The 23,009-nt window shown below is 41.5% G+C and overlaps 1 protein-coding gene across 4 annotated transcripts in view; it reads right to left on the reverse strand.

Moving 5' to 3' along the window:
- The window catches only part of HMGA1 (high mobility group AT-hook 1), a 28,885-nt gene continuing 5,876 nt past the window's right edge, over positions 1–23,009 (reverse strand). For all 4 annotated transcript variants that reach the window (XM_063453100.1, XM_063453096.1, XM_063453103.1 and 1 more), the window contains exons 2-5: positions 18,388–18,496; positions 1,736–1,828; positions 466–522; positions 1–343 (exon numbers count right to left, since the gene is read on the reverse strand). In XM_063453100.1, the coding sequence (XP_063309170.1) occupies positions 299–343; positions 466–522; positions 1,736–1,828; positions 18,388–18,486 (294 nt within the window). In that variant the 5' untranslated portion in view covers positions 18,487–18,496 and the 3' untranslated portion in view covers positions 1–298. The remainder of the gene's footprint in view (positions 344–465; positions 523–1,735; positions 1,829–18,387; positions 18,497–23,009) is intronic.

Here is a 23,009-nt window from a genome sequence, read left to right on the forward strand (position 1 = left end):
ATATATGCTTATAAAATCAGTCTTCTTCAAAAAACTGTTCTCAGAATCCACTAAGAGGAAAAATGTTGAGGATATCTCGGTTTCATCGTAGGTGAGTTACAGAGGCTTTAACATTGTTTATTGAAAACTTAAGCATCAAATTAGACTGCAGCAGTGTTCTGAGAACAGGTTTGATGAACACAGAGCTAACCAATCAGATAATGTTCCCTTTCTCAATAAGCTATTTTGTATTACACAAAGATAATACTGCCTGGAAAGTATGATGAGCATTTTTAGAACAAAGAACATATGGAACACATCATTGGTCTTCAGATGACTCTGTTGTACCACCTTCCTCTTCTTCCTGAAGGAATAAAAAGAATATTTGTAGATTAAAAGCGACTTGCTTGAACTGCTCATATATCATTGTAGCAAATGGATCTGAATTCTAAACTAGTCATAACTCTTCAACCATAGTTCACCTACCTGCTTTTTAGAAGAAGGTCGACCTCTAGCACTACCTGCAGTTGTTCCTTCAGATTTCTAAACATAGACAAAACAATCTAGGTTACTGACCAGTCTTAACATTTAATAGATTAAGAAAGGCAGCAAAAGTAAAGTAACAAAAGTAAAAGCCAATAGATTTGTGGACACTTTTTAGCTCACCAAGTAGTTACGAATTAAGCGGGACATTCTTCAAACTGGCAATTTTGAAATGATGCAAAAATCAACGGCCAAAAACGCATTGCCTGCCAATTATTTCAAAATACCGACCAAACATAAAACAGCCGCACATTCAACATTACCAATATTAGGGGAAAACACACTGCTCTCCCCCATTACATTTAATTATGCTTTTTAGGCTTGTGGACAGACAAGAAGTGGTCCTACAACTTGGGTTCAACTTACAGGGTTATTCGCTAAATTAAGAATGCAAAGTGAATTCAATGTGAATATCAAATTTTAGGCTAAAGGAACCAAATTGGAAGCATACCTGACAGATCATTTTTGCAGTTTGGGTTATTTTGGCCTTGAAGGGACACTATAGTCACCAAAACAAGTTTAGCTATATTAAGTAGTTTTGGTGTATAGATAATGCCCCTGCAGTCTCACTGCTCTATTCTGCCATTTGGGAGTCAAATCACTTTGTTTATGTACCCTTGTCACACCTTCCTTCATGTGACTTACAAAGCCTTCCTAAACACTGTATGTAAAGAGTCATCTAATGTTTACACTTCATTTATTGAAAATTTTGTTTATGACCAGCTCCACCACACAGGCTCGCTGCCTAGGTGTTCTCTTTGACTCCGACCTCTCCTTCACGCCTCATGTTCAGTCTATTGCCAATTTCTGCCGCTTTCATCTCAAAAACATTGCGCGCATCTGACCCCTACTTAACGCCAGATGCGACTAAGGTGCTGGTCCAGTCCACTGTCCTTTCTCGCCTGAACTACAGCCAGAATGGCCTTTAAAGACTGGTATTAGAGAGTCATTTTACTAGGAGTGACATTTCAAAGTTTGAAGAGGTCTTAAAAGCCTGCGTGAAAAAGTGGATGTAATTACTGCACATGCCCATACCTCCTAGAACTACCATAACAAAAGTTACAGTAAACAATACCATAGGGCCCTTCCTATAAATACCTAAACAGAACAGCTAGAATTAAGTAGGCCATAAGATAAGAAGCAAAATTTGTGATGTGCAATCAAGGAACACATAATTAAAAAATTTGTTCAGTTTTAGGAAGGTAGAACTCACCTTGGTATTTAAAGGTTTCTTGTTGGTTCCTTTTTTAGTGCTGCCTTTAGGACGTCCCCGTGCTCGTTTACTTGTAGGGGAGCCACTTGACTCCTGTAGCGCAAAAAATAAATAAAATGGCTAAATATTGACTTTTTTTCTTCTTTATTTTATCGTGCATATAGAATACATAGTTATAGATAACAGCTATTGCCCGCCAAGTGATCGACATGTAGACAATTGTATGGCATCTAATAACATTGCACATTTTACAATATATTGTGTGTCATACTATGCATAACATGGGTAAACAGTAACTTGAACGTGGTTCGCAGACCTGCATAACTTTTGGGTCAACGAAGTGGTAGAGGTAAGGTTAGTACTGTGGGTGCCCTTCTGCTAGTGTGGGTTAAGAGAGCAAGCCTGTGCCAAACAGATTGCGGAAAACGTGCCACGCTGGGTCGCCCCAAGAAACTGGCTGTTAGATTCCTATAGCAAATTTGAGTAATAGCCACTACTATGAAAATCTATGGGTCCATGTTTATTATACATGTTAGGCAGATTATGAGTTAACTTTTATATATGAGTAGGAGTGCATAGGCCAGCGCTTACAGTGCATGCTAGACAGATCAAAAGGGCTGCATTTGGGTCTGAATATGCTAAAAACACTAGTGCAGTGCTGGCATGTAATCTCTTGAGGAGTTATTGCATTATTATTTAAAATGAGTTAATGGTATGGAGCTTACTAGGTATGGCTTGGACTAAGGCAGACAGGGCAACGAAGACAATGCATAAAACAGGGTAATAGTGGTAATCTAGTCCAAGTGTGTACATTCAATATTCTGTAGGGGAAAGAAGAGTAATCAAACTTTAAGCAGGCTTTGCATGCTTGTTGAGTGTCCTTGAGGGCAGCCTAGCCGATGCCCCGCGCTGGGAGGTTGCAGGTACATGTTTGCCAGAGTCCAGCTAGCTGTATGTGCGGGGTCCTCCAATACTGGGTTCCGGTGTACTGCTGTGAGCCTGTTGCATCCGTTCTGCGGTAGAGTGTTGCTGAGGCTCGGGGTCTCCTTGTGTAGCGTGGTCTCCCAGGTTGCTTGGTGTTCTCTGGGAGGGGAGGTTCGCTTGGAGGGGGTATTCTCTGGATGGGTCGCTGCATGGGTGTAGGGCGGCATACCACTGGTCCGATTTTGCGGTGTCAGGGTTGTCGTCGGTTCGCCCACCTTCTCCCCCCAGCTACTCGAGCCGTTCCACGGCCCCATTCAGGAGCTGCTGTGCGAGGTTCTGTGGGATCTTTGCAGGTGGTTCAATCTCACAGATTCTCCGCCGAGAGGCAAGTTTGGCCCAGAAGTCGTTTAGTAGGCGATCAAGCCTCTCCGATAGAGGGGGCAGCGGGAAGCTGGGTGTAGAGTGCCGTCCGCCATGCTGTGCCACGCTCGTTTAGCGATGCTGGTATAGCAACATGAGGCGTCCGCCATTTTGTGGACTTTAGAGGCTTCCTCCGGGGCAGCTTGACCAGGTGCTCAAGTGGGGTCGGCCCGGGATAAACCCCGCCGGGCCATGGGGGGGGGGGGGGGGGGGGGGAGGGCTCCCTGTCGGGTGTCCTTTCATTTTCAGCAGGAGAGCGGCCGTCTCACCCGCGTGTGCCATGTTAGGAGGCCGTTGCAGGGTGTCGGGTGTGTGTCTCTTGTCAAGTATCTGTGCGTTCTCCCCGATGTACCCTTGCTCTGGGTGGCCTTAGTTTCTTGTTTTTTCACCATGTTTGCAATTTATGTCGCTTAATATGGTCCCTTCAGCTGGAGCTGTTGAGGCAACCTGAAAATCACCTATAAAAAGGAGATGCACCATTCTTTATTAAAGATTTAGCAAATTACATCATACTCCAGTTCACATAAGGCAAAGCCAGGACAAACATTGCAGTTGAGGAGGAGAAATGTTTTATTTCTTCTCTTTTCTGTGTTTTTCCTCCCTCTATGCTGACTGCCAGGTGCAAAGGACAGAGCTTATTATAATCATTGACAGGGATAAAGAGATGTGAATTTCTACATTTAGTTTTATTTTTCATACCATGCATACACATATCTGGTAACTATAGTGATAAGTAAATATATCAAAAAACAGGGTGGATCGGATTTAAATCATTAGTCATTTCTGGTTGTTATAATTTTTACATTTGCAACCAGATGAAGATTTTGTATCTAGAATAACCTTCAAATTAGTTTAAAGGACCACTATAGTGCCAGGAAAACATAACCTATGTTTATTAAAAAAACGGGTTAACCCTAGCTGGACCTGGCACCCAGACCACTTCATTAAGCTGAAGTGGTCTGGGTGCCTAGAGTGGTCCTTTAACACAGGGCTTGACAAAATTGCCTTCAATTTAGGAGCCAACTAAAACAAAAAATTAGGAGCCAGTTTTTTCCAGCATCGGAAATACTACAGCTTAATTTAGTGACTGGTATCTATTATTATCATCATCGTCACCATCATCATCACCGCCACTTATATTGTGCCAACAGATTCCGTAGCGCTTTACTATATTATGAGAGGGGGGGGGATTTAGCTATAAATAGGACAATTACAAGAAAACTTACAGGAACGATATAGGTTGAAGACGACCCTGCTCAAATGAGCTTACAGTCTATAGGAGGTGGGGTATAAAACACATTAGGACAGGAAATAGCAATCAAATAAGGTGGGAGTGAAGTAGAGCTGGAAGAGAGAGTAAAGTGCTGCCCTTTAGGAGAGAGCAAGAGACAATTATGTGAGGTAGAGGTTACTCTGGGAGGCCATAAGCTTTTTCCTAAAGAGATAGGTTTTAAAGCACTTGTTAAACGATTGAAGACTAGAGGAGAGTCTGATGGAGGTAGGTAGACTTCCATAGGAAGGGGGCTGCCCGCAAGAAGTCCTGCAAGCGTGAGTTGGCCGTACGGGTGCGAGCAGCGGACATAAGGTGGTCACGGGCAGAGCAGGGATGCCAAGAAGGGGCATAACTATGGATCTGTGAAGAGATAAGAGGGGCTAGAATTGTTCAGTGCTGTATAGGTATGGGTTAGCAATTTGAATTGATTCCTATAGGATACAGGAAGCCAATGTGAGGACTGAGAGAGGTGAGGTGTGAGAGGACCGACTAGAGAGGAAAATCAGGGCAATATGTTTTTTGTGAAGACCAATTAGGAGAGGATTACAATAATCCATGTGGGAAATTACTACAACATGGACAAGCTACTTGGTAGCATCTTGCTTAAAAGGGACACTCCAGGCACCCAGACCACTTCTGCTCATTGGAGTGGTCTGGGTGCCAACTCCCACTACCCTTAACCCTGCAAGTGTAATTATTGCAGTTTTTTTTTTAAACTGCAATAATTACCTTGCAGGGTTAAGTCCTCCCCTAGTGGCTGTCTATTAGACAGCCACTAGAGGACACTTCCTGCTCTATAGCACAGGTTTTCTGTGCTAGAGCGTCGCTGGACGTCCTCACGCTGTGTGAGGACCTCCAGCGTCGCTCTATTCCCCATAGGGAAGCATTGAAATTCATTTTCAATGCTTTCCTATGGGGTGCGCTAATGCGCATGCGCGGCAATGCCGCGCATGCGCATTAGGTCTCCTCGGCCGTCGAGATCAGTCTCGCCCACCGGCCGACGTAAGCAGAAGGAGGAGCGGTGGGGGAGGAAGCAGCGACGTGGGACAGGTCGCTGCCTCTGGTAAGTCACTGAAGGGGTTTTCACCCCTTCAGCAACTGGGGATTGGGAGGGAGAGGGACCCTCCAGTGCCAGGAAAACGGATCGTTTTCGTGGCACTGGAGTTTCCCTTTAAGCAAGGGGCGGATGTGGGCTTAAAAAGGAATCCACAGGATTTGGCAACCTACTGGATGTGAGCCTCAAAAGGTGAGGCCAGAATAAAGTATGATGCCAAGACAGCACGCTTGCAAGGATGGACTTTAGAAATTTACAGTAAGTACAAATTTTTGCTTTTCACTTCAGATTAGAGGCAGTGCTTTACAACAGGGATAATCAAAGCAATCCCCCAAGGGCGGGACTCATTTCACAACAGCTTTTAACACCTTGCGCCTAAAAGTTGCGTCTTCCGAGGCCAGTATGTCTAATTTGTAATGTTTAGCAAACGTACGAAGAGATGACCACGTGGCTTCAGAACAAATTTGAGGAGGCGCATATAGCTCTGGTACAATGAGCTTTAATGGAGAAAGGAACAGCAACATTGCATGTGGAATAAGCCAAACGAATGCATTCTTTTAACCATCTGGCCAGAGATCCTTTTGAAGCCATCAAACCTTTTCTAGGACCATGAAACAAGACAAGTCTGTTAGATTTCCTAAAGGCCTTTGTACTTTCCAGGTACTGCAGCAGAGATCTCAACATCCAGACAGTGGAATTTAACTTCTAGTGCATTAGAAGGCAGTTGGCAAAAAGTAGGTAGAACTAATTCTTCATTGATGGTAGAGGAAGAACATACCTTGCGAATAAAAGAAGGATCCAGCTTTAAACACTCCTTTGTCTTGATGGAAAACGAAAAAAGTAAAATTCGCATTAAGAGCTTGAAGTTTTCCCAATCTTTTAGCCGAGGTAATGGCCACCAAAAACAAAGTCTTGAATGATAGAACCTTCATAGAACACGCTTCTAGAGGTTCAAACGGAGGTTCGCAGGGAGCTAATAAAACCAAATTAAGATCCCACGGAGGACAAGTTTCCCTGATGTTAGGAACCAAACGAGACAGTGCCTTGAAAAATCTGGAGATTAGAATATTTGAAGCCAAACATCTGAACGAAAAGAAACGGATAGCTGAAACTTGGACCTCGAGTGTGGCTGGTTTCAAAGCCCCTCTGAAGGAAACTAAGGATGTTTGGAATGGAAGCGGTTACTGGATTTTCTTTGACCTTAATACACCAAGAACAAAAGTTTGGAAGTAGATTTTTTTTAGCAGCCATCAAAATCTTATCAGGAGACATACCCTTTCTCCTTAATATCTGCCGACAATTTGAATTTTTTCAGAGTCTGAAGTGGTACCATGGAGTGTTCCAGTATGTCTACTGACAGGGGAAGTTTCCAAAAGGTTGAACCGGGTATATTTAGGAGAACTGAGAACCAACTTCTTCTCGGCCACCAAGGGAGAATTAGGATTATGCTTACCCTTTCTATCCTGATCTTCTGTACAGTCCTGGGTAAAAGAGAACTAGGAGGAAACACATAAGCGAGGTCGAACTTCCAGGGAATGAAAGGGAGTCTATGACCTCTGGTCTGTCTGCCGGGTTCAGAGATGCAAATCTTGTTTTCTTGTTAGATCTTGATGCCATAAGGTCTATTTCTGGATAACCGAATTTCTTTGTTATTTGACTGAAGATCTGGTAAGAACGGGACCATTTTGCTTGCATTAAATGTTGACGACTTAGAGCGTCTGCCAGCACGTTGAATTCTCCTTTTATGTGAACTGTTGAAATTGACAGAAGGTGGAACTCTGATGTAGAATGATTAAAAACTTGTATTGAACCTGTGTTGAATTTTTGCACTAACTCCATTTTAAACCACATTACCTGACAGATCCTCCATTTTAAAACTACATTGCATGACAGAATTTCCTAACAGCATTTAGTGTAATGAATAGAGACTGTATTTTCTATAAAGACATGACTAACCCCGGAATTATTGAATCTCCTGTAACATGCAACAAAGTATAGCCAAGGCCATGGGAAGCTGGCCTAATTAAATGTTCTATTCATAAAAAGAACCCTGAACCTGACCACGAGTCTGACATCACTAACTACGCAAAATGACGCCCAAGCCCCCCTTCCCACCGAGTAAGCCTCGTGCTGGGTAAGATGGCGCTTGAGCCATCTGTCCACACCCGTGTCCAGAACAATTCCACCTCCCGGTGGGAGGACACCTAGCTAACCACTTAGTTCTTGAGCCAATTAATAATATTGATGGGTGGACATTGACATAGCCACTTAACATTTAATCCAATTAATGATGTTTATTTACTGATATCTTGATATTCAATGATGATGTAATTTTGCTCTTATAAGGGTCTGCGAGCCCGCTTTTAATCAGATGCCATTACATTTTCTCGAAGTTATTTTAACCTGAACTCCGTGTGTCAGTGTGAACTTGCTTCTGCGTATACGCAATTTAATCATCTCAGATTTGGACAGGAACAGATAGATATTTAAACATATTTGTTTATTTCTAAATTAATCTACATCATGACCACAGCATGATTCTGGAACACAGATCTTCCAAACCAGTTTACATTGTTCCTCCTTGTTTGTTTATATACGCTACTGTTGTAGAATGGACATGTTGATTCTGGATCTGATTCTGAAAAGCAATGAGAGCCAGCCAGACATCCTTCAGTTCTTTGTAGTCTTAAATCTTTTACTTGCCAAACTCCTGGTTTCTTCTTTTCTCCCAAATGAGCCCTCCAGCCCACCACAACTTCATTTGGAAAGAAAGGCCTGATTGCAGGAAACGGAATGAGGTCCAGCAGAGAAAAAAAAACAAAAAAAAAAACAAACAAAAAAAAAAAAAAAAAACTCTTCAGTGCCTGACTTGAGTTTCATAGGCCTGTCAAAGCTGTACATTTGCTTGTTCCAGAAGCTTAAAATGTTTCTTTGAAGGGGTCTCATTCTGATCTTTGCCCAACTGACTGCTGGGATAGAGGCGGTGAAAAGACCCAGCAAACCCATTGCTTCTTTGATGGAGCACAAACTTCTTTCTCTGAGGTTCTGAATAGCCAGAGCAATCTTCAGTCTTTCTTCTGGAAGGAAGATCTTCATGGAGAGTGTGTCTATAATCAGACCCAGGAACTGAATTCTTTGAACTGGGACTAATTCAGACTACGAAATTTATCAACCAACCATGATTTTTTTTAGAGAGTCTAAAGCCGTACGGAGGTCTAGATAAAGCGGTTCTTTCGAGTCTGCAATCAAAAGCCAGTTGTCTAAATAAAGGATGACACCGACGCCTTTTCACCTTAAATCTGCTGAAACGACTACCAGAATCTTTGTCAACACTCTTGGGGCTGAAGACAGACCGAAGGGTATAGCTCTGAACTGGTAATGTAGAGTCTGACTCTGGAAGTTGATAGCGAACCTTAGTAATCTTTTGCTGGGTTCTGCGATGTGAACGTGTAAGAAGGAGTCTTTTAGATCCAGAGAAATTAGCTAATTGCCTGGTTGAATAATGTGAGTTGCGGACTTTGTTTCCATATGAAACTTCTTTTTTAGAATAAACTTGACGGTCTTGAGATCTAGAATGGGTCTGAAAGAACCGTGTGGCTTTGGAACCAAAAAGAGTCTTGAATAAGTGCCCAGAAATCTTTTAGATGCACACTATGACATTCTTTTGAACAAGCTTTGACACTTCTCCCACTAGAACCTTTTCTGTCGCAGTAGAGCATAAGAATGGACTTTAGAGCATAAGCATTTTCTTTTTGGGATCTCTGATAGATCCAGATAGTAACCATTCCTTATCACTGAAAGAATCCAGCGATCTGAAGTAGTTTTCTGCCAGTAATCCAGAAAATGAGCGAGTCTTCCTCCAACAGGAATGGCGTCATAAATTTCTATTCCTTTTGTCAGGGAACTTCTCTTTTCTCCTGTAATCAAACACCTTCCTTTGTTGACCCCTCTAAGTGTTCTTCTGAAATGATCCTCTGTAAGCGGATTGGACTCTAAAAAATAGTTTGTTCCAATTCTGCTTCCGGTTATCTTCAGGTAAAGCCTTCTTACCATACTTCAATTGTTTCAAATGATCATCCAGGTTAGAATCAAAAAGTCTGCCTGGTTCAAATGGAAGGTCACATAAAGAATTGTTGGATGCTGAGTCATCCGACCAGTTTCTTAACCATACTGCTCTTCTTGCCACCGTGGATAAACCCATTCTTAGCTGAGATCTTCAGACTTTCTGAAGAGGAATCAACTAGAAAGTCAAATGTCATCTTGATATTTTGCAACAACTTGACTGGATCTTCTTTGGATTCACCCACATAAATCATTTCTAATTCTTCCAGCCAATTTTTCTGTGCCTTTGCTGAAGTACCTGAAATCAGTGCTTTGGATTGAGATGCTGAGGAGACAGTTTAATCAAGAATCAATAGGTTTCTTGATGGCATCTTTTAAGCCACTTGAATCCCCTATAGGTAAAGTGTTTTGGGAAGGGAAGGGACAACCCCAGAAAATACACAAGCCAAGTACCTGCAAATCTCTGAGTTTATTAGAAAAGGGGGGGGGGGAGGAATATAGCACTGCCCCCAATCTTCAGGAAAAATAAATTTACGGTAAGTAAACATTTATGTTTTTCCCTTCAGATTAGAGGCAGTGCTTTACGAATGGGATATGACAAAGCAATTCCTAAGGGCGGGATTTATTTCACCACTGCTTGAAGCACCTTACGCCCAAAAGCTGCATCTTCTGAGGCCAGTATGTCTAACCTGTAATGTTTCGAGAATGAATGCAGTGAAGACCAAGTAGCCGCTGAACAAATCTGACAAGGTGTAGCTGCCGCTAGTAGAGCCCAGGACGTAGATATAGCTCTAGTTGAATGGGCCTTTATGGGGCCTGCAATTTCCGCGCCACTTGTGGAATAAGCCAAAAGAATACACTCCTTCAGCCATCTAGCCAGCAAACTCTTTGAAGCCTTCATACCCTTCCTTGTGCCATTGACCAAGACAAAAAGACTTATCCCTCCTAAAGGATTCAGTAGATTTAAGATATTGCATAAGACCTCTCTTCACGTCTAGGCAGTGAAATTTTCTTTGCAAGGTATTAGAAGGATTTTGACAAAAAGTAGGCAAAATAACTTCTTGGTTGATGTTAGAAGAAGTCAGAACCTTAGGGCTAAACGAGGGGTCGAGCTTTAAAACCACCTTGTCTTGATGAAAAACAAAAAATTCGCCTGAAGTGGGATTTACCCACTCTCTTGGCTGATGTGATTGCCACCAAAAATACGTTTAACGATATAATCTTCAGAGACACCTCCTCTATCGGTTCAAAGGGTGGCTCACAAAGAGACGATAAGACTAAATTTAGATCCCAGGGTGGACAGGTTTCCCTCATGTTGGGAACCAAATGGGCCAGAGCCCTGAAGAACCTTGATATCAATGTTTGAGGCTAAACATCTGAAAGAAAAGAAACTGATCGCAGAAACTTGTAATTTTAACGAAGCTGGCTTTAACCCCTTAAGGACCAAACTACTGGAATAAAAGGGGATCATGACATGTCACACATGTCATGTGTCCTTAAGGGGTTAAACCCTTTGCAAATCCCATCTGAATGAATTTGAGAATCTTCTGGATGGAGGCTGAAACAGGGTTCACTTTAAACCTACAACACCACTGACAAAATTTCTTCCAAATCCTGGAGTAAATTTTAGACGTAGATTCTTTGTTAGTAGCTAATAAAATTTTTATAACCTCAGGATCTAGACCTTTACTCTCTAAAATCTGGAGTTCAGATACCAAGCCGTCAACTGGAATCTCTGAAGGGTTGGAAGAGGCACCATGGCGTGTTCTAAAATTTCTTCTGATAGAGGAAGTTTTCAAAAAGTGGCCCCTGGTACATTTAGAAGAACTGAAAACCAACTTTGTCTTGGCCACCAGGGAAGGATTATGATAATACTCTTTCCAACTTGATCTTTTGAAGCACTCTGGGAATAAGAACTACTGGTGAGAAGATATATGCAAGGTTGAACTTCCATGGCACTGACAGAGCATCTATATCTGGATTGTCTGCAGGGTTCAGAGATGCAAAACGGCTAGTCTTCCGGTTTGTCCTGGAGGCTATAAGGTCTGAGATTGATCGAAGGTGAACTTCTGACCATAGCATGATCTTTGAACATAGACTTCCCAACTTCGTTGATCTTGTACCTCCTTGTTTGTTCAAAAACGCCACTGTCGTTCGATTGTCTGAACGTATCTGAATATGCTGATCTTTTATCAGGAACTGAAATGCCAAGAGAGCCATCCACACGGCCTTCAATTCCTTGAAATTTGAGGAAGTTCTCGCATCCTTTTCTTGCCAACACCCTTGCTTCTTTAGGTCCTCAAATGGGCCCCCCAGCCTAGTGCCAAGGCGTCTGTAGTTATTATTCTGAACGACTTCATTTGGAATGAAAGACCTGCTTGCAGGAATCGAGATGAGGTCCACCAATGAAGACTCCTCAACGTTAGATTGTTGAATTTCATGAGCCAGTCCCGTTCAACGGCCTGTCTGTCTGTCGATTCCAGACTTGTAGAATGTTTCTCTGAAGAGGCCTCATTCTGGCTTTTGCCCAACCGACTGCAGGGATCGAAGCTGTAAAAAGACTCATTGCTTCTCTGACTGAACAAACACCTTTTTCCCCTGAGCTTCTGAATTGATTGTTTATCTTTAGCTTCTTCTCTTCCGGCAGGAAAATCTTCATAGAGATTGAGTCCAAAATTAGACCTAAGAACTGAATCCTTTGACCCGGCACCAATTCCGACTTGCTGAAATTTATTAGCCAGCCATGCTTTTGAAGAGCTGTACAAAGGTCTAGTTTTAGTTGTTCTTGTGACTCTGCAATCAAAAGCCAGTCGTCCAAATAAGGGATGACATAAATCCCCAAACCTCTTCGGTATGCTGAGATGACTACTAGCAGCTTTGTGAATACCCAGGGTGCAGATGACAGGCCGATTGGTAATGCCTGGTTACCGATTGGATGCAGATCGCAAATCTTAGAAGCCTTTTGCTGGATTCTGCTATGGGCACGTGAAGATAGGAGTCTTTTAAATCCAGGGACGCAAACCAATTTCTTGGTTGAATAAGAGGTGTAGCTGATTTTATTGTTTCCATCTGGAACTTTATAATACACCTGTTTACGGCTTTTAGGTCTATTATGGGTCTGAAAGAGCCATCTGGTTTTGGCACCAAAAATAGCCTTGAATAAGTGCCTTGATGTCTTTCTCTTAGAGGAACCTCTTCCACAACTCTTTTCTGTAGGAGTCTTGATACGTCTTGCATCAAAGTTTTCTCTCTGTTTCTGGAGAATGAACCTTAGAACATAAGAACATTTTTTGGGGGGTATTTGACAGTTCCAGAGCGTACCCACACTTTATTACTGAGAGAACCCAGCGATCTGATGTCGTCCTTTCCCAGTGATTTAGAAAGTGCATCAACCTTCCTCCCACTGGCCTGGAGTCACACCATTTTATTTCTCTTGTCCGTGAATCTTTCTTTCTTTCTTCCTATAATCGAAAACCCTCTTTTGTTGACCCCTGTAGTTGTTCCTGCGAAAGGAACTTCTAAATGAGGGATGAGTCCCTGATTTACGGTTCCAAAACTGTTTATGGGATTCAGGCAAAGCCTTCCTTCATTTGTTTTAACAGATCATCCAATTTAGAGCCGAATAGTCTTCCAGATTCAAAAGGTAAGTCACATAAGGAATTTTTTGATGCTGCGTCAGCTGACCAGTTTCTAAGCCAAAGTGCTCTTCTAGCTACTGTCTTAAGACCCAAATTCTTAGATAGTTTCAGAGTTTCTGAAGAAGCATCTACCAAAAAATCTGCCGACATTTTGATATATTTTTAACAGCTTTACTGGATCTTCCTTAGATTCTCCTGCATTAACCTTCTCAGCGGCCCAAGCAAAAGCTCTTATTGCAGGAACATCCGTGGCTAAAGCCCAAAAACATTGGCTAGAAGAACTAGAGGAGACAAACATCTTCTTTAAGGATGAGTCCATGCGCTTTTCCATGACATCCCTTAGCCCACTCGAGTCCCCAATAGGTAACAGTTTTCTTTCCTATTTGTGCAATAGGAACGTCCACTACAGGGACTGTATCCAACTGGCAGTCCTGGTCCGCTTCTATGGAAAAAAAAAGTGTTTTAACATGTTTTGAAATAAAAAGGTTTGTGGCTTGGGAACTTCCATTCTCTTAAAACCAACTCCTTAAGCTGTGGGTGTAAAGGGAAAACTTTAGACTTTTTTCCTGACACCCCATTCTCCAAAATGCTCTGCACTTCCTTTATTAGTTTCCCAATGGCTTCTTCTGGAAATGCAAATTCCTCATCCGATGAATCACTACCGGAATCCTCACCAAAATCAGAAGCACAAGTACCTGAATCTTCCCATGATCTCAGTCTTTTCTTTGAATGCTTTACTATCTGTAAATCCTGGGCAACCGAAGCCTGGGCTGTCTGTAAAGCTGCCGACTGCATATCCACAAAAGTTTGCTGCATACTCTGCTGTAACCAGCTGAGAAATGTGGACATTTCAGATTTTTTTGCTTCCTCTGAAGCTTCTCTAGAACATAGCGAGCAAAGCTTCTTTTTATAACCATCTGGCATAGGTTGGCAACTTACAGAGCAACTTAAATGCTTAGCTTTTGATGTACATTTCCCCTTTTCTGATGATTTATCCGGAATCTCAGGATTAGACATACTGAGGAAAGAAAAGAAAAAGGAAAAAATTAAATTAAAATGTAATTATTATTTTTTCCCCTTTAAGATTCAGGCTATAGCCATTTAAAATAAAAGCTAAAATGTCTTACCTTAAATGGCCTCACAGTGTGTTGGAGGGCAGGTGAGAAACACACTTGCAACAGTTCTGAGAGCTCCTGGCAAACAGAGGTTGCTGCTGGTAAGTTGCTCCTTTAAGTCCTGTCGGCCACTGAACCAAAACGCAGAGTTCAAAATTGGTGCCTGAATCCAGGTTCGCATTGCGCATGTGCATAGCGCTCCGCGAACCCCCGGTGGAACGCAACCTGTGCATGCGTTCCACCGCCAGGACCTCCCAGCCGACGCACGCCTGCGTCCTTCGTCTGACCAGCACCTGGCGCGGACGAGACTGCATAAAAACACAGGCAGACCCCGCCGTCAGGCGTTTTCATTTATACTTACCCAAGAAAGGAAGCAGAGCCTCCCGAGCCTAAGCCCTTCTCACCTGCTTCCTTTGAGAAAAAAAAACCTGCCTAACCTCCCCTGCCGAAGGCAGGCAAAGAACTGGGGTTGTTCAAGGTGAGTTTGGATTCAAAGGAAAGGATTCAATTAGGGGGAGGGTGTTAAAAAATTTGGATAATTGCCTGCCTGTTTTTTCCCTCCAGATTAGAAATCCCATTGGTAAAGCACTGCCTCTAATCTGAAGGGAAAATATAAATAATAATAAAAAAAAGTTTACATTTTGGCACCTGAATTTTAAAATCTCATTGCGCATGCGCAATGCGCGCCGCCATTCCACGGTGGAACGTATCACAACCTGTACATGCGGTCCACCGCCAGGACCTCCCAGCTAACGCACGCATGCACCCATCATCTGCCCGGCACGGTATAGACGGCAGTAAATAAAACACAGGGGGGGATGCAGACATCCGGCTTGCTTACCCCTGGTAGGACATCCGAAAAGGAGCAGAGCCTCCCGAGCCGCAGTCCTCTCACCTTGCTCCTGGGGAAAACCTGACACCCTCCTCTGCCGAATTCAGGCAAAGAACTGGGGCTTTTTGGGGTAAGTGGCAATTTATAATACAAAATGTAACTGGGGGAGGTATTTAAAAAAGTTTTGGGGATTGCCTGCCTGTTTTTTCCCCTCCAGATTAGAAATCCCTGTTGTAAAGCACTGCCTCTTATCTGGAGGGAAAAATAAGTTTATATTTTGAGTTCAAGATGCTCGCCCTGAGAGATAGATATAAGTGAATGAGCACAAGATAAACAATCTGAATGAAAGCCGCAAACAGTAGGTAGGAGCATAGACAGTGGAAATAGACCAAATGTGATAGCCTGTGTACACTGTCGATACAGTGAATGTAGCCCACTCAACCTATGCCCGTGACATTCAAGCCAAATCCAGATGGATGTGAGAGGGAATTTGTGCCACTCATGGCGCCCAAAGGCACGGAACCACTATAGCCACAGGCGGTAACATGAACCAGCATCCAATGTCCACAGGCCTCTCTTTCCGTCACTAGGAGGAAGCCTCTAAATCCCAGGTGACAATATTTCACCCAGGTGCATGGGCTACAGTCATGTGCATGAACCTTCTCGGTTCCCGCGAACAGGAGAGCGGAGAGTATTTTTACCACCCTTCCTACTCCATCTACTTATTTGTTTGTCTTCTTTGTTTATGTTAAGTGCAGTTAGTTCTTGGGTGGAAAATTTCATCTACTGGCTTGTTTTAATTTCTCTATTATTTGTGATGTTTATGGCTGAGTTACTGTATTTCTTCTGCATTTCTCGATTGCATTATGTTTTTATATGCAATGACTTTGTTCATATACTTTGTTTATTTTTATCAGATTGCCTTGTTTATAACTTTCATTGCCGTATTTATTTTCTTTTTTCTAGCCTAATTTCCTCCATCAACTTATATTTGTCAGCAGTTTTATTGACCTTTATATCCTGTTCTCGTTTGGATCTGATGTTTTATTACAGTGGATTCTGTTCTTCAGCATTACAAAAAAAAAAAAAACCCACACCACTGTATTTCAATGCTACTATGGAAATTATTTGGCTATTTTACTTTCTGCAAAAATACAATACAAATGACAAATACAGCCTACAGCCTAAGTCTACTAAACCACGTCCTGTCAGCAAAACCAGCACTAGATAAATACACTCATAGCTGATTCATTCTATGATTAATCATTGTAAAAGTAGATCAAAACTAAGATATATATATATATATTTATATACTGCAGTAACCCCCCCCCCCCCCCCCTCCAAAAAAAACAAGCTGTCTCACCCACAATCAACGTGGGAATCCATGAGACAAGAAGTGATAAAGTCAATGTGTATTTACAACTGTTGGTTGTTAAGGGATCAGAAGCCGTAATTAAGCAATATGACAGATGGATTCAATGTTTGAGTTGGCAAATATGCAATAAAACAATTGCCAGTTTAATCTGAGAAATCTCATTGATGTACCAGGGGTGCCAATTGTTCCTAGTGTTGTCAAAATCTTCACTAGTGAGGCAAAACAACACACCCACACATACAAAAAAACTGTACCACTTAAAATGCACTTTCAGATAAGGAAAAAGGGCTATGAGGAGATGATGATTGGCGCAGCGTTTTGCCGTGCATGCGCAAGACCTCCTAGTGCTTTCCTATGGGAAAGCATCGGCTTGGCTAAGATCATCAAGATTGATGATTTCAGCCATAGAGGCAAGGCCATCCATGGTGTGACTGCACAGCGTGGGAAAGAGGGCGAGTAAAAACACCTTTCCCATGTGATTGAAAGGCTGCTGGTCACCTAAACAGACACACACGAATACTGCAACACACAGTCTCTCAAACACTAACAAAATAATTTTTTATTTTAAGTCCACCCAGCCTCCCTACCTTTGGAAGGAGGATCCTTTCCCTGGGATCCAGCTGCACTGATCATCTTCATAGTTACATAGCTGAAAAGAGACTTGCGTCCAAGTTCAGCCTTCCTCACATTTTTTTTTTACGGTTGATCAAAAAGGCGTAAAAAAAAAAAAAAAAAAAAAAAAAAAAAAAAAAACACACAACAACCACCCAGTTTGAAGCACTCCCAATTTTGCAACAAACTAGGAAAAAAAAAATTCCTTCTTGACCCCAGAATGGCAGTCAGATTTATCCTTGGATCAAGCAGTTATTACCCTACATTGAAAAATTCTCTTTGAATATTCTGCTTTTGCTCTGTTCCCCGGCTGTTTAGGGATGCTGGGGCAGGAGTGACATCATATTCCGGGACCGGGCACCACAATAGTGTGTGAGGAGCAGAGCAAGAAGATTACAATTCCCCGGCTCCATCCACCGCTCTCAGTCAGCCGGTCACCTCGGGAGCTGATCGGGCTGACAAACACCCAGGTGCCAGGACACAATTCCGAGTCACCATGACAACTTGGGAGATAAAGTAACTAAAAAACTTCAAATGTGTCCCACAAATGCTCATGTAAAATAGTTAAATTATGCTTATTTAGAAAGTTATATTAAAAGGGACACCGTAGGGACCCAGACCACTTCAGCTAATTAAAGTGGTCTAGGTGCAATGTCCCTTTTGCACTTAGTGCGGCAATGAGAGAAACGCTTACATTGCAGCTCTAAGTCTGCCCACAGTGGCTGTCTAGCAGACAGCCACTAAAGGGCTTCCTGAGTCGAAACAGACCTTTGGTCACGTTCTGCATGAGGACATCCAGTGTCAGATTTTTCCCCATTGATTCAAAGCTTTCGTATGGGGAGGTCTAATGCGTGGGCGACATTAGCCGTGCATGCGCATTAGCGCCCGCACATTGCGGGCCATCGGAGTGGGCAGAGCCAGGACTCCGTGCCAAGGGAGCTATGGTGCCAGGAATACAGCTTTGTATTCCTGGCACTTATAGTATCCCTTTAAGAAATTAACCCATGGTATGCAACTGAAATTCAGAATCATTCTGTATCATGATGTTTTAGTTTGTACAAGGGCAGTCCTGGCTGGTAAAGATCAGCATGTTTTTTTCCCCCCCATCAAAACATTTTTGAGCACTTTTCTAAACAATGCGGCTTTGCTTGCACCTACATCCTGCAATTACTCTTCTCTATCACCAGGTGTGAATTTGTGTAACGTGAATGGCATGGACAGATTGAGAACACTGATAGTCAATATTGCAATACTGAAGAAATAAATTAGACTATCCTTTCCCAAGTGTAAATACATATATACACACACACACACACACACACACACACACATACATACTATTCTCACCTGGGTTTTTTTCCGTGGGCGCCCTCTACCACGCTTCTCTGATGAGCCCTCATCTGCCGTTACTCCTTTGGGTGAAGATTTTACCTTTGTGTCACTCATGTCTGAATTTCTGGAAGAGAAGAGGAGATAAGCAACATTACATTTTTATTGCCAGACCAAGAGCAGAGATATCAAAATTTGATATGGTTAATAGGTCATTTTTAAGGGTTAATAAGAGTGTGTAGTGGGGGGGGGGAAGGTTCATAAAAATACCCTTTTCTATATCAGAGATTTTGTTTAGCTGAAAACCGCAAGCCGAATTATCAGCGTAGGAATGATCTAAGAGGTTTGCCTTGACATGGCAGGTGAACTCAGCCCTTTCATGGGCATTGGAGCGATACTTAAAAACAAAAAACAAACAAAAAAAAACTTCCGTTGTACAAATGGCATTTGTGATTGTGCCCGTAATTTTCTTTTTTGGGCTGAACAAGAGTAGTGGAAGTTAGAGAGCAGGGCTTTATTTTATGAACAATAACACATAGAACCAAGGATGTCTTTAGAAAGTAGGAAAAGCTTAAATAGGTGTCCTTATTTATGGATCATACAAGTGCATATAAGATTAATGGACTGGGGAAAAAAGAGAGTTTGTAAATGGGTAATCATTGAAAGAGGAGAAAGAGCGGAGATCGGATAGCATGGAATGAAAAGGGCAAAAAACTAAAAAAATAACTTTTGGGGGGGGGGGGGGTGGGGGGGGATGTACACCTAAAAGCCAAGAAGCAAACAAAATCAAAAGTAGATGCAATATTTTACTCCAGCAGTACCGAACACAACACAAACGATATAGAAATGCACACCAAAAAAGTTTGCAAAATATATTAGTTATGTAAACATAAGGATAAAGTCTAAATAAAAATGTCAATTGGGGACTGCCTGCCTGTTTTTCCCCCTCCAGATTAGAAATCCCTGTTGTAAAGCACTGCCTCTAATCTGGAGGGAAAAAAATAAGTTTATATTTTGAGTATAAGATGCTTGCCCTGAGAGATAGATATAAGTGAATGAGCACGATGAGTCTTTGCCCCCCCAGAACTGGACTATTCTGATGAGTTTGTGAACAAAATCACGGCCAAAATCCTCAACATTGGGCTTAAGAGAAATGTTGAACATATGCTGAGCATCCTGAAACCCATCTCTGAAGCTTTAAACAAAATACAGAAAAATTGGCGTTTTATTGCTGATGCTGTTGAAATTTGGAAGGAACTGAGTGAACACTTAAAAACAGAACTACACATGGACAGAATTAAATTAAAAGCATTAAAAAAAAAGAAATGAATGGGACAAGTACTGTCTTCAGCTAATTTTTTGGCAAATATTGTCAATATCCAGTACCAGGGTCAAAACTTAAAGGGACACTCCAGGCACCCAGACCACTTCTGCCCATTGGAGTGGTCTGGGTGCCAACTCCCACTACTCTTAACCCTGCAATAATTACTTTGCAGGGTTAACTCCACCTCTAGTGGCTGTCTAGACAGTCACTAGAGGTCACTTCCTCCTTCATAGCGCTAGAGCGTTGCTGGACGTCCTCACGCTGTGTGAGGATATCCAGCGTCTCTCATTGCCCCATAGGAAAGCATTGAAATTATTTACGTAATGCGCATGAGGTCTCCTTGGCCGGTGGGCGGGATCAGTCTCGCCCACCGGCCGACACAATGAGGAGGAGGAGTAGCGCGAAGGAGGAGACAGCGGCGAGGGACATCTCCGCTGCCTCAGTTAAGTGACTGAAGGGGTTTTCACCCCTTGAGTTACCGGGGAATGGGGGGTGGGAGGGAGAGGGACCCTCCAGTGCTGAGGAAGAGGAGTTAGCTATGACATGGGTATCCAGCAATCATCCATCTGTAATGCCAACTATAATAAACTTCAAAGCTAAGGGGAAACCATTCATATGTTTGCTGAAGATATTTTAAAGAAAGTCACACCAGTGAACTGGTGGAAGTTACTTAAGCACTTGGATTTAGAGGCCGTTTAAGTAATGATTTAACTTTTAACAGCAGTAGCTTCTTCTGCAGGCGTTGAAGGAATATTCTCTTCCTTTGGACTCATTCATTCTAAATTGAGAAATCGTTTGGGACCCGATAAAGCAGGAAAGCTTGTTTTTCTTTTCCAGATTATGAACAAAGAAGAAGATGAAGAGTGAGCTACAGCGGACAGTATTTAAGTTTTTCATGTGTAGGCTGGGCTGACAGTCAAAGTTTCTGAAAATATATATTTTGTTTAGCCAAATTAGTTAACAAATATGGATGTTTGTTTAAGCAAATAACATATGCTATAATGTTATTGTTTCAGTTGAATAAATCTATTTAAATTGTTATTAAGGTAATGATTATTTTTCTCCTTCCTAAGTACAACAGAAAAGGTGTCCAAATATGAAGGATTAACCTATTAAAGTGGGGATAAAAAAAAAAAAAAAAAACTAATATGAAAAGTTGTTATTCTAAAAATCTTCATCTACTTGCATATTAAAGTTATACCAGCAAGAATTAGTCTTTATGTAGAAAACTATGATTTAAATCAAGCCTGACTGACTAGTGATTTAGATTATTGCAAAGAGGCAATGGAAGGAAACTATATAGCACAATGAAGTCTATGTATTAATATTTCTTTCCTTTTTAAAGAAAAATACATTTTTATTGGTTTTCAAAATATAAAGAAATACATAATTCATTATCTTATAAGTTATATCAAAATTACATACATATTTTAGACTGACATTTACATACAATATGAAGATAATTACATTACCTAAATTACCTTAGAGCAGGGTAGCATAGAGAAGGGAGGGGAGACAATTAAAAAAAAAAAAAAAAAAAAAAAAAAACTCAACTCAGGTTAGCTCTGGGTGTCAATTCCCCATTTATGACGTCAACCCTAAGATATTTAAAGAATTGTCCCAGATACATACTTTTTCTCCATTGACACAAAAATTAGAAGCAATTTCCCGTTCCATTTTGCTCTGAAATTTGACCCGCTCTTTAATTTTAGGCCACAATTCGACCTTAGAAGAAGTTTTCCAGTTTGTGGCAATAGAGCCTTTGAAAGCTAATAATATATGGATCAAAAACCATCTTTTGCTTTTCGGTAGAGGTGGTAATTTCAGATGTAATATCGCCATCTCTTCAGTCCACACCAATCCTAAGTTTATTAATATATTCAATGGTTTGGATTTTTATTTTTTTAAATCTGTGGATTTTAAGCATTTGAGATTTTAGCCACCTGGCAGGGTTGTGATCGGAATTGAAAAATCCAGACATTGTTAACCGATTCCCGATGTTCTTTCCCCCCCGTCCCCTCCCAAGTTCAGTATTCTTGACTTTTCATGTTATCATTACTATCTTTTATTGTGATATATAATCATCTGAATTGTCAATGTAAGCATGTCTGTTAAACTATGCACTACAAAAATTAAATCTATAAAAAAAAAAAAATTCAAAAAATAAATTAGATTCGGTGCATTCCTACCTGTGAGTTTGCAAAAAACCCATAAAACCTGTACATTGGGGGTACTGTTGTACTCAGAAGAACATATATTGGGGTGTATTTTGTCAGTAACACATAACAGGAACTGAGAATCCATGCCTGAAGTACAATGTGAGAGAAAAATAGCACAAACAAATGACTACCCAAACGTTTGACAAAGACTGGTGGTAGAACGAGTGCATGAAAAGTGTTAAAATACCATCATTTGAAATACCATATGGTGTCTAATTTTCAAAAATATATGGTTTGATAAGGGAATTCGTATTACCCGGCTTCAGAAATGTCCCAAATAGGACATGGGTGCATGATAACCAGATGTGAAGATTCCATGTTGGAAAACTGGAATGCACACCCTCTAAATAAAGGTCTTTTAGCTAGGGGTCGGCCGATTTTGATTCTTTTTTTAGAGCCGATACCGATAATCTGTGAACTTTCAGGCCGATAGCCGACCAATATTACATTTACCGTATTTTATTTTTTTTGCACTTTTAAAAAAAAAAAAAATTAAGTGGTAAATGCACAAAATATACATACCAGTCAGAATTTTTTTTATATATTTTCAAGAATGTGTAGGTGTGTGTGTGTGTGTAGTGGATGCAGTGACAGTATTTGATTACTAAATGCAGTGTGTGTATGTGTGCGCAGTGGATGAAATGTGTTTGTGTAGTGGATGCAGTGTGGGTAGTGGATGCGGTTTGCTTGTTTGTGTAGTGGATTCAGTGTGTGTAAATATGTGCGGTAGGAATATGTTGAACACATATTGGGGTGTTTTGGCAGTAACACTTAAGGGACACTATAGTCACCAGAACAACTACAGCTTATTGAATTTGTTTTGGTGAGTAGAATCATTACCGTCAGGCTTTTTGCTGTAAACACGGTCTTTTCAGAGAAAATGCAGTGTTTACATTACAGCCTAGTGAGAACTTCACTGGCCACTCCTCAGATAGCTGTTAGAGATCCTTCTTGGGTCATGGCTGCCTAAAATGCATCCAAACATTCAGTGTCTCCTCCCTCTGCATGCAGACACTGAACTTTCCTCATAGAGATTCATTGATTCAATTCATCTCTATGAGGAGATGCTAATTGGCCAGGACTGTGTTTGAATCATG

Source organism: Pelobates fuscus, chromosome 1 (genome assembly GCF_036172605.1).
Source record: "Pelobates fuscus isolate aPelFus1 chromosome 1, aPelFus1.pri, whole genome shotgun sequence".
NCBI lineage: Eukaryota > Metazoa > Chordata > Amphibia > Anura > Pelobatidae > Pelobates > Pelobates fuscus.